Here is an 18343-nt window from a genome sequence, read left to right as displayed (position 1 = left end):
TACAACAGGAGATGCTGGCTAGCTTTTCATAAGAATTTTTGCTGTAAATACTTGTACATAGTTGCTAAGGAGTTTGTCCTCTTTTGCCATTACCCTTGGGCATCCCATACGCTCCTTACCACATCCAAGTTCAATCTCCCTAATAAAATCCAGAAAAAGAAGCTCAACGACTGGTTACTGTCTCCTGGATGGAAGTCTGTTTGAAAGAAATGTGTGTTGCCTTGTTGTGCCAGACTATAGGGGGACCCAAACTTTGGTGACTCCTAAGGGGATATCGCTACATGAATATTGAGGTCATCCTTATATAGTAATAAAAGCACTTTCTATATACACATTCCAGCAATTTGCAATACACAAAGGAGCCATTTTATTATTTTATCTATAGAAAGATGCACACATGCAGTACAGTAAATATATCTAATATTAGATACAATTAAGCAATATACTGTACCGTACCAAGCACACGCTATGAATCAAGTTGTTTTTGTTACAAACAATAAAACACAGGTTCGAATGGTATCCCACTCTTTGGTGAAAAAGTCCAGATTATTACACCTATTAGGAAATATTGTATAGGGTCCCTTTTTTTTTTCAATTTGTAGGTGAGATATGCTTGGATTATGGATTGAGATGACAAATATGAGCAGTCATCCATAGCAGCATACTGATCTGACTATAAGAAAATGTAATATATTTTATAAGCTGCAAGACTTTGTCAATCACAGTTGTTCTTTGTGAAGTCTTATTGACCAAGTCAGTTGATACTTATAGGTCTTTTCAAATCTCTTGTTACACCTCCCACAGAAAATGTTACTAAATAGAGTATGAAGCGTCAGCTCTTTTATTTGAAGCTCAGCTCCAGGCAAAATCTTTATTTTTGTAAAAGATTACCCAGTACCTGATCCCAGTTTGGAGCTTTTCCTTGCAGTACCCTTTCTTTGCTACATGATGTTCTCAGTGTTCTGGGTTGAGGGATGCCCAGCGTCACTCAACCCAGAAGACTAATGACTCTACGTTGAGTGCAAGGTGGCATGGGCCCACTCCCAGGAGATGGGATCAACACAGCACCCTTTAGTCACACTGTACTGGGCAGAGAGTGGTGCTAATGACATCACATAAACAAGAGGTGAAGATGAAGGCGATGGTATATAGTCACATGACTGACCTGATGACTTAAAAAAAACTTTAGTGGTTAACAAAATGCAAAAATCGATAGCCAGTGGGGGCCACAAGAAAGGAGGAATTTTGAGGGGCAACACGGAGTCCAGATATTGACTTTTACTTGATATGCTCATATCTTCCATCCCTCAAAATTTGGAGGCACAGTTATGGACCTCCAAAAGATCCTGGCTTTGAGAAAATGGACATGGTTCAATTTAGACAGCGATATGGATGGCTGGTGTGGTTTCTCAGCTGAACTTAAAAGTGAAAATGTTGAGGGTATATTTTGTTCTTGAGAGGATTGCTTAAAGTTCCTGGGGTCATAGAATATAAAATTTCACAGTTTTATCCCTGCCATGGCACATTCTACTTGATCATTTACAAAGCAGTTTTGGTACCAGGTCCATACCGAATACAGTCAAAGATATAAGACATGGATAACATCACAGCTTGGCAAAAAGACCTTGTCCACGGTGTAGGAAAAGAGACAGGATCTTCTGTGGAAGAACTCCCTCTAAGGTCGCAGAAACATTTACCAAACCAACTCATGTGCAAAAGTGTCAAATCTACCTCCAAGTGAAATATCTGTTTAAAGTGGACTTACCCTTTAACCAGGAATTAACCAGAAGCTTTGGAATATTATATGTATACGTTACATTTTCACCTAAACAATAAGACCTACCCATCCTGCTTGATTATAGTTAGCATGCAAAAAAAAAAGAAAGAAAAGCCCTCTAAATGTCTAATCTAGGATCCAGCTTAGAAATATGTAGATAGATGCTATGTTGCTTCTTTGTGATAAATCACTTTGTTGATTGGTGAATAGGTTCCTTGGCTTGGTGTTCTACTTTTCCGTGGTCAGGTTCCTGAGTGCTCAGATGGTGTCTTGCAGTGTTGCGAGAAACTGTAATCATGAGATAAAAAGTTATTTGAAAAATTCAAAAGTCCCAGCCCATCTAATAGCTAGTCAGCAAAAAAAAAAACACTATTTAACAATCTGCATTAAAAGAGAGGTTTTGGTTGTACAACATTCACATGTATATAAGTCGCACTGCCACATCAAGGACCGTTCATGTAGCATGATCCCTAATTCTAATCTATGAGAGCATTTTAGGGAACCTATAGCATAGCAATGAATAAATTGATGGCAGGAATACCTGGATGTGCAGTTGTGCTCAAAGCTCTGCATACCCTGGCAGAAATCATGAAATTTTGGCATAGATATTGGAAATATGACTAATCATAAAAAACTGTCTTTTATTTAGGGATAGTGATCATTTGAAGCCATTTATTATCACATAGCTGTTTTTCCTTTTTCAATAATAATGATAACAGAAATCACCCAAATGGCCCTGATAAAAAGTTTAACATACCCTGGAATGTTTGGCCTTGGTACAGACACACAAGGTGACACACAGGGGTTAAAATGTCAATTAAAGGTTAATTTCCCACATCTGTGGCTGTTTAAGTTGCAATTTGTGTATGTGAGTAAATAGTCAATGAGTTTGTTAGCTCGCACGTGGATGCACTGAGCAGGCTAGATACTGAGCCATGGGAAACAAAAAAAACCTGTCAGAAGACCTGTGTAACAAGGTAATGGAACTTTATAAGATGGAAAATGATATAAAAATATATCCAAAGCCTTGAATGTGCCAGTCAGTACTGTTCAATCACTTTTTAATAAGTGGAAAACGCAGGGATCTCTTGATACCAAGCCAAGGTCAGGTAGACCAAGAAAGATTGCATCCACAACTGCCAGAAGATTTTGCTCAGGATACAAAGAAAAACCCATAGGTAACTACAGGAGGAAAACAGGCTACTCTGGAAAAAGTTGGTGTGGTTGTTTCAAGGAACACAGTGCAATGATATTTGAACAAAAATGAGCTGCATGGTGGAGTTGCCAGAAAGAAGCCTTTACTGCACCAATACCACAAAATAGCAGTTTAATTCTAGGTGTCAGGATCCAGAATGTGTAAGCTGTAAATACACAACACACAATTTCACCAGAAAAAGAAGCACAAAGTATGTACGGACATGAATAATGGGGATTTAGCTGGACTGGACTTACAGATAGGGTGGCATTCTGGAACCTATCATTATACAGAGGAATATAACAGGCAGAAAAATGATACATGGGTGGTTTGGGTTGGTGTACACCTGCTGTCCTAGGCTATGTTAGCTGTGCAGAAATCTGGACATGATTTGTAAGTTTTACCACTGCTATGTATACAATTAATGTTCAGATAATGAAATCTTTCAGAGAAGCAATCTTTCATAGTGGGGGAATTGCCCCAGAACAGTATCATCATTGGGTGATTTCTCAGCATCTCTTGCTTGGGGGACAACGCTAAAATTTTGGATTCCCCCTTACTTATTTTCTTGGAGATAATAGTCACAAAATAAACAGAGGGGTGAATCTCCCCAATGGGGAAACGGGCCCAACTAGAAGAAATGTTTTGCCTGGAAATATACTTTACTAAGTAATAAGGACCAGAATAAACCCAAATGATTCATCTATCAGCTGAAGTTGTTGTCCCCTATATTCCTAAGGGAGGCACTAGTGTAAAACAAATATAACAGACCAAATGTACATTTGTCATCAATTTCATCCATTTGGCAGTCATCCCAAGATGAATCATGAGTTCTTTTATAAAAGCTCAAAACAGCAAAACTTGGACTTCAGGTAATTTTTATAGCCTTTAACTTCCTCACTTACTTTCTCTATGGAGCTTCTCATGCTGATGATGTTGATCTGGAACGCTGTAGAGATATGGGATGGGCATCAACAGTCCAGTGTGTATGAAGGAAAATTATAGATCGTACATTGCAGTTGTATTGGAGTAGTGACTTACAAGACTTAACATAAAGAACCTGCATACTGTATATTTGATCTATACCTTAAAAAGTTGACCATGAAAGCTATGTTCACACAAAACTTAAAAACTGCTTATAATTAAATGCTGAATTAATGCACATTCAAAATGCTTATTTTTGGGAAAGCAACACTGGCTGGAATTCCTCAATTTTTTGCATACCTATCCAAAACATCAGCCCACACACCCATTTCTAAATTACACGGTTCTTCTACCTCTTCGGAGGTCTAACAGTGAGATTGAGAAGCATAAAATTCTGGTGGAAAACTAATTTGCTGGCATCTACTCAGGGCTGCTGTTATAAACCAAAGGGCTCCATACAGCCAACCTGACAGGGCCCCTCCCCCCAAAAAAACACAGTTTGCTATGCTTCAGTTATGAATGTACACAGTGAGTTATTGGTAACGTGCACTCATTGTGTTCATTCAGGAAAGGAAGGGACTGGTAAATGTGACATATTTACCGGATCCTTCCCCTACTCTCCATCCTGAAGGATCGTATTATGTGCTTGCAGCTGCCAGTGGAAAACCGAGCAGGAAATCCAGCAGCACTGTGGGAGTGGGGACACACAGGGGGGCCTGGGCAGCAGGTGGAAATGTATGGGGCACAGGGAGGGTGATGGGTGCAGCCTGAGGCAGTTATTGGAACCGATCCCTTGTTTGGCTCTCTCTGCAGCAGCTGAAAGCCAGCAGGAGGGAGAGGAGAAGAAGCCAGCGTTCAGCTGATGCAGAGAAAGCCATACAGGGGATCCATTTCAGCAACTTGCCGATTATACAACCTGCCCGCATCTGCTTCACCCAGCTCCCTGCCCCTACCCCGCTGGCCTAGGACCCATAAAAGAGGACTGATGGTACCCCCTTATCCACAGCCCTGCATCTACTACAATTAAAACATCAGTTTTTTGGTGGATAGATTCTATGAAAACACTTATTTTTCATTTAAATTGAATAAAGATATTATTCAATCTTCTCCTTTCCTCTTACATAGGGGTACCCCAAAGCTCTGTTCTCAGGCCTCTAAGCTGAGGACACCCAAATGTATTTCTTTACTCCTCAGCTAAGCCCTTCAGTCTTCTTGCACATCACTAATTGACATATTAGTATGGAAGTCACACCTTGTCCTAAAGCTCAATCTTTCCAAAACGGAGTTCATAATATGCTCCTCGCCCTTCTCTTCCATCTTTTTTCATTAGGATCAATGCCATAACTATCAGCCCCTCTCCTCATGCTAGGGTGCTGGGTGCAATCCTAAATTTTAATGTGTCATCTTATTGACACATCCCTTGACTGTCCAAATCCTGTCACCTTCACCTCCCTAAAATTACCAAAATATGCCCCTTCTTAACCAATGACACCATCGAGCTATTAATTAACTCCCTTGATATCTCTCACCTTGGCTATTGCAATGTCCTTTTCATTGGCCTACCTCTGCACAGACTAGCCTCTCCTTTACTTACTAAACATCTTGTGCTTCCAGCAGTCGCTTATATGTGGTGATCTCCATCTCCAGATGGGTTGTTTGATCCATGAGAATCTTGTACTCATAAATTTGTCTCTCTAGTTCTGATCGAATCTGTGAGAGTTGATTTTCCACATTGTCAATCAGGTTTTGTAGCTGATAAAGTTGGGAGCCGAAAGTTGCTTCTGTCTCGGCCAAGGTGCACTCAAGGGCTGATTTCTAAAGACAAAACACAAGTATTCATTGGTAACATGTGTAGAGCTAGACTTTTAATCAGCACAATTCAAACTAATGCCAGGGAAACACAAGTAGAACACTCATGCTGGTTATCTGCATTTGACATAGAGCCCTTCGCATATTGCTAAAACTGTTTTAACTCAATCAGTAATGGAAATCATGTAGTCACATAACACCAGGATAACATTTACTCTCAAATCACTGATTTGCATGTCACAGGAGGTACTAGGCTGTCATGAAACCACCAAAAGTGGAAGGAGAAATAAAGAGGCACTTATGTTTGAGGTGCTTTCATCTAGTGTCTATCTCCTGGATGGCTCAATGTACTGGAGATGGTCTCAGGATTCTAATGCTTCAGGATGGCTCCAGAAACCTTAGAATTACTGTTATTTTATTGCAGTGCCAAAAGTAGACATGTAAATTTAGTTTCAATTCATTTTTTGGACAGAAATGTAATTTTCAGAGATTCAGATACATACAAATCTCTGAATAGACATAGGAATGAATGTCAATGAATCAGAAAAAAAGTTATACCGAAATTAACAAATGCATTTGTTTCATTTGGATGGTGTTACATGATGCGATGGTATGTGACACCCTAGGGAAATTAATTCAATTTCCAAATGCGGATAACAAATGGATCCAAATTTCATTACATTAATTAATTTGGATGCACATGACGCCAGTCAATGTTGTCCAATCAGCTCATGCCATTTTTCTTGGTGGGTTGGACTAGAGTCTGAAAATATTGAATCCTTCTGATTCAAATCCATCTGATTCAATAATATATCAAATATACAGCAGTCTCTTAGGAAAACTAAACAAATTTTCAGATCCACCCAGACCAAAGAATAAACTAAACGAAATTCCAAAAATGCATCAGGTCAACATAACAAATATGACAAAAGCAAATTCTTCAATGAATGAAAGCATTCGAAATGAAATGAAGAAAAACATTTTTTCAGTGTGCACGTCTAGCCAAAACCACAGCATAGAGGAACTATCACGTACATTGGTATTAAAAACAGAAAATATATAACTGAAACAATAAGGCACATTGATTATTGATAAAAATTGATACAGAAGATGTGGAAGATGCCTTGACTTCCATTTTGAAGCACTTTGCCCAGGAAAAGCCACCCTTAAAATGGGCAGAACTTCAGTACCATGTTAGGAACTTTCATACTGAAGTCTAAGGGATCAACCTCCTGCTGTCACTATAAATAAAAATTAATTATTGATGATGAGACAGTCAGCACGTTAGCCATGCTTAATTTCAAGTTGTTCTATAAATCTGTAAACAGCAATTGCCAGAAAAATATATTGCATATGCAGTATGTAATTAAATGTGCATAGGAGATTTTGAGGCTCCATTGTAGTCCAATATCTATCTCATTTATCTTAATTTTCAGTTACCAGAAGTGCAATGCCAACAGCAAAGTGTTACACTATAATACAAAGTAGATTTTGCACAAAGAAACACATATACTAGGGATAATGGACATACAATTGACATTTTACCATTCTGGTACTGGTATGGTCAAAGAATTTCTAATTGCAGTGGCAAGTTGGAAATCCACAAAACAATGGCAATCCCCACCATGAATACTTTCCACTGATTTGCAAAGGGAACTTTATTTTAATGACATAAGCTCCATGATGGTATGCTAGATTATTCAGTATATTACATTACATACCATGCTCAGCTGACTTTGAAGTTCAATCTCAAGGGTTTGCAAACATCGTTTTAAGTCAATAAGTTCGGTCTGAACTGACTGCAGCTGTTCTGATCCAGAAGCCACTTCCCTGTTCAGGTCCTCACTCTAAAAATATAAAAGATAAATTAAGTCATACAGAAATGAATACAACTTAATTAACTGTTATGAAGTTTACCAAATAAAAGATGACTTACCCTGGCAATAAAAATGCTCTCAACTTCCTTCAGGTTCCTATCCATCAGATTTTCATACTGCTCTCGGAGTTCAGACAGGACCCTGGTGAGGTCGACGGATGGTGCAGCGTCTACATGAACACTGATCCTGGCACCCAGTTGGTTTCGCAGACATGTCACATCCTTTAAGGTTAAAGTAAAATGTGAAAATGTATATTTACAGTAATGTACAGGTAGCATCAGGAACATTAGTTTAAAAGACCAGGTCTTTTCTGACACTTTTTGTTTACACGTAAAAATCAGTTTGCTAGAAAATTAGAACCACAAAACATTTTATATATATATTTATATATATTATAGTGCCAAAAGTATTGGTCGCCTGCCTTTACAAGCACATGAGCTTTAATGGCATCCCAGTCTTAGTCCGTAGGGTTCAATATTGAGTTGGTCCACTATTGAGTTGGGAGCATGAAATTGTCCAAAATGTCTTGGAATGCAGATGCCTTAAGAGTTCCCTTCACTGGAACTAAGAGGCCAAGCCCAAACCCTGAAAAACAACCTCACACCATAATCCGCCCTCCACCAAACCTGACACTTGTCACAATGCAGTCAGGCAAGTACCGTTTTCTTGTCAACCGCCAAACCCAGACACATCCAAGGGCTTGCCAGACAGGGAAGCATTGAAGTGAATTTAAGCGTGGTAAAATGATAGGTCGCCACCTGTCCATTCGTGAAATTTCCTTGCTACTGAATATTTCACAGTAAACCCTTAGTTGGATTATAACAAGGTGGAAGCAACTGGGACCAACAGCAACTCAGCCATGAAGTGGTAGGCCATGTAAAATGAAAGAGCGGGGTCAACGCATGCTCAAGCTCACAGTATGGAGAAGTCGCCAACTGTCTGCAGAGTTAATAGCTAAAGACCTCCAAACATCGTGTGGACTTCAGATTAGCACAACAGTGCATAGAGAGCTTCAAGGAAAGGATTTGCATGGCCGAGCAGCTGCATCCAAGCCAGGGGCAGACTGACAACTCATGGGGCCCCCGGGCAATAGGGGATCATGGGGCCCCTATGTCCTTGCCCAAACTCAAAAAATCCTATGATAAAGGTACCAGGGGCATCTCATGGGGCCCCCTACTGACCCTGAGCCTTCGGACAGTGCCCGTGTTTCTAAATGGTCAGTCCGCCCCTGATCCAAGCCTTATATCGCCAAGTGCAATGCAAAACATCTGATGCAGTGCTGTAAAGCATGCCGCCACTGAACTCTAGAGCAATGGAGACATGTTGTCTTCACTGTCTGGTAATCTGATGGCCGAGTCTGGGTTTTGCGGTTGCCACGAGAACAGTACTTGCCTGATTGCATTGTACCAAGTGTAAAGTGTGGTGGAGGAGGAATTATGGTGTGGAGGTTGTTTTTCAGGGGTTGGGCTTGGCCCCTTAGTTTCAGTGCAGGGGACTCTTATGGCGTCAGCATACCAAGACATTTTGGACAATTTCATGCTTCTAACTTTGTGGGAAGAGTTTTGGGATGTCCCCTTCCTGTTCCAACATGACTGTGCATCAGTGCACAAAGCAAGGTCCATAAAGACATGGATGAGCGAGTTTGGGGTGGAGGAACTTGACTAGCCTGTGCAGAGCCCTGACCTCAACCTGATAGAACACCTTTGGGATGAATTAGAGCGGAGACTGCAAGTGGTCAAACATTTCCATAGACACACTCCTAAATCTTGTGGACGGCCTTCCCAGAACAGTTGAAGCTGTTAAAACTGCAAAAGGTGGGCCAACTCAATATTGAACCCTACAGACTAAGACTAGGATGCCATTAAAGTTCATGGGCATGTAAAGGCAGGCGTCCCAATACTTTTGGCAATACAGTGTGTGTGTGTGTGTGTGTGTGTGTGTGTGTGTATAGATAGATAGATAGATAGATAGATAGATAGATAGATAGAGTATTTACACACACAGTGGCCACTTTATTAGGTCCACCTGTTTAATTACTTGGTAACACAAATTGCTAATTAGCCAATAACATGGCAGCAACTCAATGCATTTAGGCATCTAGACGTGGTGAAGACAACTTACTGAAGTTAAAACTGAGCATCAGAATGGGGAAGAAAGGGGATTTTAGTGATTTTGAATGTGGCATGGTTGTTTGTGCCAGACGGGCTGGTCTGAGTATTTAAAAAATTGCTGATCTACTGGGATTTTAACACACAACCACCTCTAGGGTTTACAGAGAATGATCCGAAATAAGAGAAAATTTTCAATGAGCGGCAGTTGTGTGAATGAAAATGGGCAAACTGGTTGCTGCGACATTCAGATGATAGGGTCAGAATGTTTTCGTAAACAACATGAAAGCATAGATCCACCCTGCCTTGTATCAAGGGTTCAGGCTGGTGGTGGTGGTGTAATGGTGTGGGGGAGATTTTCTTGGCACTAGCAAAGTGTACCTAATAAAGGGGCTAGTGAGAGTATATATATACAGTTGTGTCCAAAATTATTCAACCCCCACTGAAATTGAGTGTTTTGGCCAGTTTGACATTGCTTTTGATCATTCAGTCATCTTGCTTACATTTACATTAAAGAGGCACTTGTAGGTCAGACAAATATAACATAACAGTTATAATGAAATAACCACAAATGTCTTTTCTGTGCTCACAGCATTATCAGTTTTATTCAACCCCCAAGTGACATTCAATCTTAGTACTTAGTACAGCATCCTTTTACAGTTATAACAGCTTTTAAACGTGAAGCATAGCTTGACACAAGTGTCTTGCAGCGATCTACGGGTATCTTCGCCCATTCTTCATGGGCAAAGGCCTCCAGTTCAGTCACATTCTTAGGCTTGCGCACTGCAACTGCTTTCTTTAAGTCCCACCAGAGGTTCTCAATCGGATTTAAGTCTGGTGACTGCGATGGCCACTCCAAAATGTTCCAGCCTTTCCTCTGCAACCATGCTCTAGTGGACTTGGAGGTATGCTTGGGATCATTGTCCTGTTGAAAGGTCCAACGTCTCCCAAGCCTCAGGTGTGTGACGGACTGCATCACGTTTCCATCCAATATCTCCTGGTACTGAAGAGAATTCATGGTACCTTGCACACGCTGAAGCTTCCCTGTACCTGCAGAAGCAAAACAGCCCCAAAGCATGATTGACCCTCCACCATGCTTCACAGTAGGCAAGGTGTTCTTTTCATCATAGGCCTTGTTCTTCCTCCTCCAAACATAGCGTTGATCCATGGGCCCAAACAGTTCTAATTTTGTTTCATCAGTCCACAGAACACTATCCCACAACTTTTGTGGTTTGTCCACATGGCTTTTGGCATACTGCAGTCGACTCTTCTTATTCTTTGGAGACAGCAAGGGGGTACGCCTGGGAGTTCTGGCACGGAGGCCTTCATTACGCAGTGTGCGTCTTATTGTCTGGGCTGAAACTTCTGTACCCACATCTGACAAATCTTTTCTCAGTTCCTCAGCAGTCACACGGGGACTTCTCTCCACTCTACGCTTCAGGTAGCGCACAGCAGTCGAAGTCAGCATCTTCTTTCTGCCACGACCAGGTAGCGTTTCAACAGTGCCCTTTGCCTTGAATTTGCGAATGATGCTTCCTAAGGTGTCTCTTGGTATGTTTAACATCTTTGCAATCTTCTTATAGCCATTGCCCTTCCTGTGAAGAGAAATCACCTCTTCTCTTGTCTTCCTGGACCATTCTCTTGCCTTCACCATGTTTGTAACCACACCAGTAAATGTCTAGAAGGAGCTGAGTATCACAGTCATTTTAAAGCTGCCTAATTGGTGCTTATTATGCTTGATTGCTGCTCGGTGACATCCACAGGTGTTTTCAATACCTGATGGAAAGCACCTGTATGAACCTCTGTTCTTCAGAGTGGTAGTCTTTAAGGGGTTGAATAATTGTGGCAATGAAGAAACCACATAAGAACCATTTACTACTGTATTACATAAACAATTGATGTCATTTTAGTTGCATTTGGGTAGTTACAACGTCCTTGTAGGATTTGATTCTGAATACAATTCCAAATGTACACTATAGTCCCTAAACCCCTTTACAGCATTGGGGGTTGAATAATTTTGGACACAACTGTATATATATATATATATATATATTTTTTTTTTTTTTTTTAGCAGAAGCCCTAGAGAATTAAATTGTGGTCTTTGAAATTTTTTAAGCCACACAGTATTTGAGCAGTGATTTTTTTAAATGCAATTTTTTAGGAAAAAAATACACTTGAATGAATTTCCATGCAAAAAAAAGTAAAATATAGAACACAATTTGTTGGTAAAATATAAAAAATGATGTTACACCGAGTAATCAGATAGCTAACATGTCGCGCTTTAAAATTGCATGTGCCTGTGGATCAGCAACAAACTACTTAAAAATCTCCATGGGTTACTAGTTTCAAGTTTTAACTACTTTCCTTCTGCCCTATACCATACTATTTACTGCTACAGGGTGGACATTATTTGCAAAATCACGTACACATATATAAATATGATTTTGCACTTCTGCGGTGGGGGGATTGGACACAGAAAAAGCCGATCAACAGGTGCTAGCCAATAGATGAGCAATGGCACCTATTGATTGTCCAGGAGAGTGACAGGACACAGCTCTGCCTATGTAAACAAGAAAGAAATTTTTTATTCCCTGCAAAGTAGGGATTAAAATCCAGCAGATTGCTTATTAAAAACACCTTACTGTGTACACAAAACAAATAGCTAGACACTGGCTGGGAAGGGGTTAAACATCTAAGAAGATCAAGGGTAATGGTTACCCTTTGATCATCTTAGATGTTTAACCCCTTCCCAGCCAGTGTCATTAATACAGTGACAGTATATATTTTTAGCACTAATCACTATATTAGTGTCACTCACTGATTCCCACAAAGTGTCAGTTAGTGTCAGACTGTCCGCGGCAAAATTGTAGTCCTGCTATAAGTCACTAATCACTGCTATTAATAGTAAAAAAAATCCAGTACATATATCATAATTTGTAGATGCTTTGTACAATCCAATCAATATACGCTTATTGAGATTTTTTTTACCAAAAATATGTAGCAGAATACATTTTGGCCTAAATTTATGCAGAAATTGGATTTTTTTTTATTTTTTTTTTATTGAATATGTTTTAAAGGCAGAAAGTAAAAAAAAATATTTTTTTTTGTTTTGTTTTTTCATTTATAGCACAAAAAATAAAAAATCCAATGATGATCAAGTACCACCAAAAGAAAGCTTTATTTGTGGGGAAAAAAATTATATAAATTTAATTTATGTACAGAGTTGAATGACTACTGCACAATTGTCAGTGCCGTATAGCAAAAAATGGCCTGGTCACGAAGGGGGGTACATCTTCCAGAGGTCAAGTGGATAAAGGAGCTAGAATTATTGCTCTTGCTATAATATTCATGACAATACATCACATGGTTGGGGCGAGCACCGTTTACATATGCATGCATGACCTATGTAATCTTTGTGTTTGCCTTTGCATGCCGGCACAGCAGGACAGGGGCGCTTTACTTTATTAAAAATTATTATTTATTATTTTTACACTGTTCCTTTGATTGTTTTTTGCCCACTTTTATTTTTATGATAAGGAATGTAAATATTCTTTGTGATAACAATAGGCAGTGACCTCAGATGTCTCCTCTGCCCTGAACAGCATCAGATCAGACCATGATCAGTCTGTTTAGATGCTTGCATAAGCTAGTAATAGCTTCTGATCCCTGGCTTCAGTTCCAGGTTCTCTGGTGGAACAGAGAGCCTGAAGAGGCACTGGAGGGCATTGGGGGGGGGGGGGGACAATTTTTATGTTTTTCATGTGACAGCTTTACTTTGAAAGATAACTGGTCTTTTCAATTAAGTTGGGGCCAACTGTCCCTCTACCTCTCCCATCACAAATATAGCCCCGCACTGTTGAACTCTGATCCACTGCCAACCACCTTCACTGACTGGAACATACTGAAAAATGTACAAGTAGACAGTTTCTCCATCGGGGCCCATAGGGAAATGCAATGCTTATACAGTATAAGTAGAAGGAAACTACAGAGCATGCGTAGGTTATGGCCAGCAGAGTATGATGTACTTTCTATACCACAATTTACCATACCTTAATCTACAGGAAAAGAGTAAATTACTATTAGTAAGGGGCATCAGTGCTTAGTACGCTACTATGGTTCCCACCAAATTCCTAAATAAGAAATAATGTGAGGAATATAGCAATAATAAAACAAATTAAACATATAAAAAAGTCTAGTCTACAACCGGCTGAGCTGCCACCTTATTGAGAATAACCTTCTCGATCCCCTTCAGTCTGGATTTTGCCCACAGCACTCCAGAAACTGCTCTCCTAAAACTAACAAACGACTTACTAACTGCTAAAACCAATGGTCATTATTCCATACTCTTCGACCTCTCCGCTGCCTTTGACACAGTTGACCACCCCCTCCTCCTTCAGTGTCACTTACAACTCTACTTCCTCCTCTCTTACTCCTCTTACTGTCGGGGTCCCCCAAGGTTCTGTCCTTGGACCTCTCCTATGCTTGATCTACACTTCTTCCTTGGGTCAGCTGATAGCCTCCTATGGTTTCCAATACCATTTCTATGCTGATGACACACAAATCTATCTCTCTAATCCTCAGCTCACCCCATCAGTGTCCTCACTTATCACTGACTTACTAACAGACATATCAGACTGGATGTCATACCAGCTCCCTAATCCTCAGCTCACCCCATCAGTTTCCTCACTTATCACTGATTTACTAACAGACATATCAGACTGGATGTCATACCAGTTCCTAAAACTCAATCTATCCAAAACTGGATAATTCATAGCGCAACCCCCGTATACACATAAAATCATGACAAAGTCACGTGACCAGTGAGGTAACGCATAGGGTGGAGCCTAGTGATGTCACTTCCGGTACCACAGAAACTGTAAGTGGTACTGCAGGAGCCATTTTGATTAAGGGAATCAGCTTTCCTTTTGGTTTTTACTCTGTGAGAGTGATATTTTACTTGAATAAATTATTTTATGTGTATATGGGGTTGCACTATGAATTATCCTTTCTCCCTTTGAGCCTACACTTATCTGGGTGGATACAGAAAGATACCAGTACCTTAAAGGGACAGGAGGAGTGAAGTAGCTGCAAAGAGGTGAAAGCTTATACACCAAGTGGGATGAATTTCAAGCAATTGTGACCTATGATTATATGGGTCTAATGAGAAGATGAGCGTGCATTGCATCTAGTGGTAATGGGGTATTAGTGTGCTTTAGTGGGGCTTGGTGGCCCGAAGTAGAGGAGAAAAAGGAATCTGCTCATGTCATCTTGGAGAATATAAATGCACAACCATGGTATCTTGCTGGAAATTAAAATGCTGACCCCCACCCAAGCAACTATAGTAGATAAAGTGATATGGTGCATTTCCAAATCTAGAAAGTTTTGACTCTTTAAAATGAAAAAAAAAAAAAAACCCAAAATGGGGACTATTCCGCCATACTTCACTTCAATAAGTAGCACTTTTATATTTAATTTGATGTTCAACTGTATCAAGTTGAAATTACCTCTTCCTGATGCTTCTTCATTTGCAACAATTCATCCTGCAGGCACTCCAATTGAACCTCTAAGTCAGTTCTCTCTATATTAAGCCCTTCTATTACTTTACGCAATCCTTTCAAATCAGTCTCCACAAAAGTTCTTAGCCTGAATTCCAGCTCATATCTTAGAAATGGGAATAAACGATTAGAAGCAATGAAACATATATCATATTGAATATGCAGAATAGTTCAATTACATCACATCTTCTCATCAGATCTTCTTTCAACACACTTCCCTCCACCATGGGGCACTAAGGTTGCCACCCGTCCTGTACAATATATTGCCATATTAAACGTCCCATATATTCATAGAAATCTTTTACTCATTTAGTGGTGCTGTTACTGCCGGCACGAAATGACACCGCCTTCCTGACCCACCCTATAGCTTGTTTCTCATAATAACCAAGTCAGTTGAGAGATGACAGATGAGCAAATTTGGTCAATGACTTCAGGCAGCATTACCGTCCAGGTTTTTTACATTCAAAGGCCAGCAAAAGTCTGGCTGGAGCAGGATTGTCATGTACAGGTCATCATGTTTAACAATGGATTTACTTTGCTGGGTGACCTGATTGATGACGGGACTTTTTTTTAACTAAAAGACTTCACATTGTGGGTGTATTTTTTATACTGGACCTTTTTGTGAGTGAAAAACTAGGGGTAATATGGAGAGTATCTTCCCCATGTTGTTGGCATGTGGCCTGGTATGGTTTGAGGGGCTTGAATGCTCACTGCTCCTCCTCATCCTGGCCAGCCAGGTTCCATGCCTGGAAAGGAGATTGGGTGGGTCCCCAGATTTTTTATTTTGGTTTCCTTTTTAAAAATCCACACCAAAACCTTGTCTGGGATACAGGGGCGGACTGACCATTTGGGAACTCAGGCACTGCCCGGATACCTGGGGTCACTAGGGGGCCCCATGAAATGCCCCTGGTACCTTTCATAGGCTTTTTTGGGTGTGGTTCGAGTGTGGGCTAGGACACAAGGGCCCCATGACCCCCTATTGCCTGGGGGCCCCATGAGTTGTCAGTCCGCCTTTGCTGGGATAGAAGTCTGGTAGGGATTTTATGGAGGGATCCAAAATTGTGGGGTTTTTTTTGTTTTTTTATTTTTAGGGTTATCAATGAATCAGCTATCCTTGAACCATTCACATCTATGTACCTCATTTTCAGCTTGTTGCTAAAAAATACTGATGTTTCTCCACAGCTACTAATCTGATCTGGGAAATGACACAAGGAATCTAAAAAGTGGTTTAGGAAAAAATTGATGGTTCAAAATACAAATGCACGAATGCACTTGTATCTGTACCAGCTATTGAAACCAGACTACAATAAAATAAAGCAGCCAAATGAGAAATACATTTTCCATATACTTTTAGACAAAGAGGAATAGTTAAAATTTTCGTTTATTTTAAGACTGTGAACCAATTGGAAAGATTTACCCTTACTTCATGTGTCTCTGACTCCAGACCAAGAACCAAAGGGAGAAATAAAAAAAGTTGGTGCAAACTATTTTTCCCCACTGTACTAAAAACGTTTTTGTCTGTCTCCTCCTCATGGAGATTTCCCAGTATTTCATTCCCCCACAAATGAGGGTAAATCTCCCCAGTGAGAACATCAGTCAGAAATGAAAAAAGAAAAACACAGCAGAGGCTCTAAACCCTCCTAAAACTCAACAAAATGTTTTGGTTGAATATGCGTAAACTCCATTCACTTATAAAACAGACAATGTTTCTAAAATTACTAAACTAAAAATATATATACCGAAAATAATAGCTGACTTACTTGTTCTTGAAGTCATCAGCAGCCAATCTTGCATTATCTATCTGTAAGACTACCCTTGCATTGTCCAGAGATGCTGCGGAGATCTATTCAATCATCCAAAAATATGAAAAAAAATTATAATTTTTTGGAATACTTTTTAACTAAGAAAATTAAGACATGTTCATCTGTAATATCCGGGTAAAATGTCTGATGTTGTTGATGAACAAACTAGTTTATGTTAACAATTTTTACGAAGGTAATATATGATAAACCAAATAATGCCTTCCCTTCCACCTTTTTTGGCATAATAAAAATGCAAAAAAACCCCCCCAAAAAACAAGCAATGTAGGAGATTTACTAAAATTAAAGGGTGCAAAATCTGATGCAGCTCTGCATAGAAACCAATAAGCTTCAAGGTTTTACTATCAACGCTTAATTGAACAAGCTGAAGTTGGAAGTTGACTGTTTACCATGCATAGCTGCACCAGATTCCGAGTGCTCCAGTTTTAGTAAATCCCCCTCCAGTGTAACATAAACGCAAATAGACTTCCTATCTCTAAATGTATTTTCAGTATACTATATATTTTTCATTGACTTACCCTGCTTTGAAGTTCTTCAATAGTCTTGTAGTAGTGTTGGAAGTCTGGCAATGATATATGGGCATTTTTATCATACCATTCACAGATCTTCTTCTCCATTTGGGCATTTTCTTGTTCCAGACAGCGGACCTTCTCTAGGTAGGTTGCTAGTCGGTCATTAAGGAGCTGCATGGTTTCCTTCTCATTGACATTAAAGAAACCATCATTCTTCCATCCACCATGGCTCCCGATGCTGTTATAGAGGGTGTCATTATTATGAACGCTATGTACATTTCCGTAGCCACATCCATGAGTGATTGAAGAATGTTTTGTAAAAAGAATTGGCTTACTTGCTCCCCCGTGGGTATTATGAGTTGTGTGGTGGACTTTATGATATCCTCCATGATGTGAAAATGGGGCAATTCCATGATGAACTGAGAGTTTGGGAGAGTGGCTCCTTACATGAACATTTGCCTTTAAAGGTGCAGGTGAATTCTGCTTGTGCTGGCTGTGGCTCATGGTGGTCTGTGTGGGTGATTATGATTATCTGAGGTATATTGGGTTTTTGCGATGTATCTTGCAGAGAAGACGAGCGTTGGTATGCATGTGTGTCTTCTTTTATAGGCCACCACGGGAGTTACACATACAAAGCAATTTTTTTCTATGATTGTGCACACTTTTTTGTAGACTGCTGCAATTTCAAATGACTTAATAATGTTCTGCTTGGTTATTATGAAAACATCAGAGAAGCTTATGTCCATCTACAGCTCTGATCATCTGA

The 18343-nt window shown here is 39.9% G+C and overlaps 1 protein-coding gene across 2 annotated transcripts; it reads right to left on the bottom strand.

Annotated features, from left to right (window-relative positions):
* Window positions 1–343: 343 nt before the first annotated feature.
* LOC149464459 (keratin, type I cytoskeletal 19-like) lies at window positions 344–18137 on the bottom strand. 2 transcript variants are annotated; one of them, XM_089674429.1, is made up of 8 exons: window positions 17584–18137; window positions 17006–17088; window positions 15195–15351; window positions 7642–7803; window positions 7427–7552; window positions 5491–5711; window positions 3878–3921; window positions 344–2065 (listed from the first exon to the last, which is right to left on the bottom strand). In XM_089674429.1, the coding sequence occupies exons 1-8, from the start codon at window positions 18079–18081 to the stop codon at window positions 1965–1967; spliced, it is 1392 nt and encodes a 463-aa protein (XP_089530555.1). In that variant the 5' UTR covers window positions 18082–18137; the 3' UTR covers window positions 344–1964. The 2 variants fall into 2 exon arrangements, with proteins under 2 accessions (XP_089530555.1, XP_089530556.1); XM_089674430.1 differs by lacking the exon at window positions 3878–3921.
* Between the last annotated feature and the right edge of the window lie 206 nt (window positions 18138–18343).

This window comes from Staurois parvus, unplaced genomic scaffold (genome assembly GCF_062004578.1).
Source record: "Staurois parvus isolate SC_StPar_1 unplaced genomic scaffold, SC_StPar_1.0 ptg000151l, whole genome shotgun sequence".
In the NCBI taxonomy this organism is placed as follows: Eukaryota; Metazoa; Chordata; class Amphibia; order Anura; family Ranidae; genus Staurois; species Staurois parvus.
Note: the sequence above shows the minus strand (reverse complement) of the source record. Positions and strands in the feature narration are given on the sequence as shown.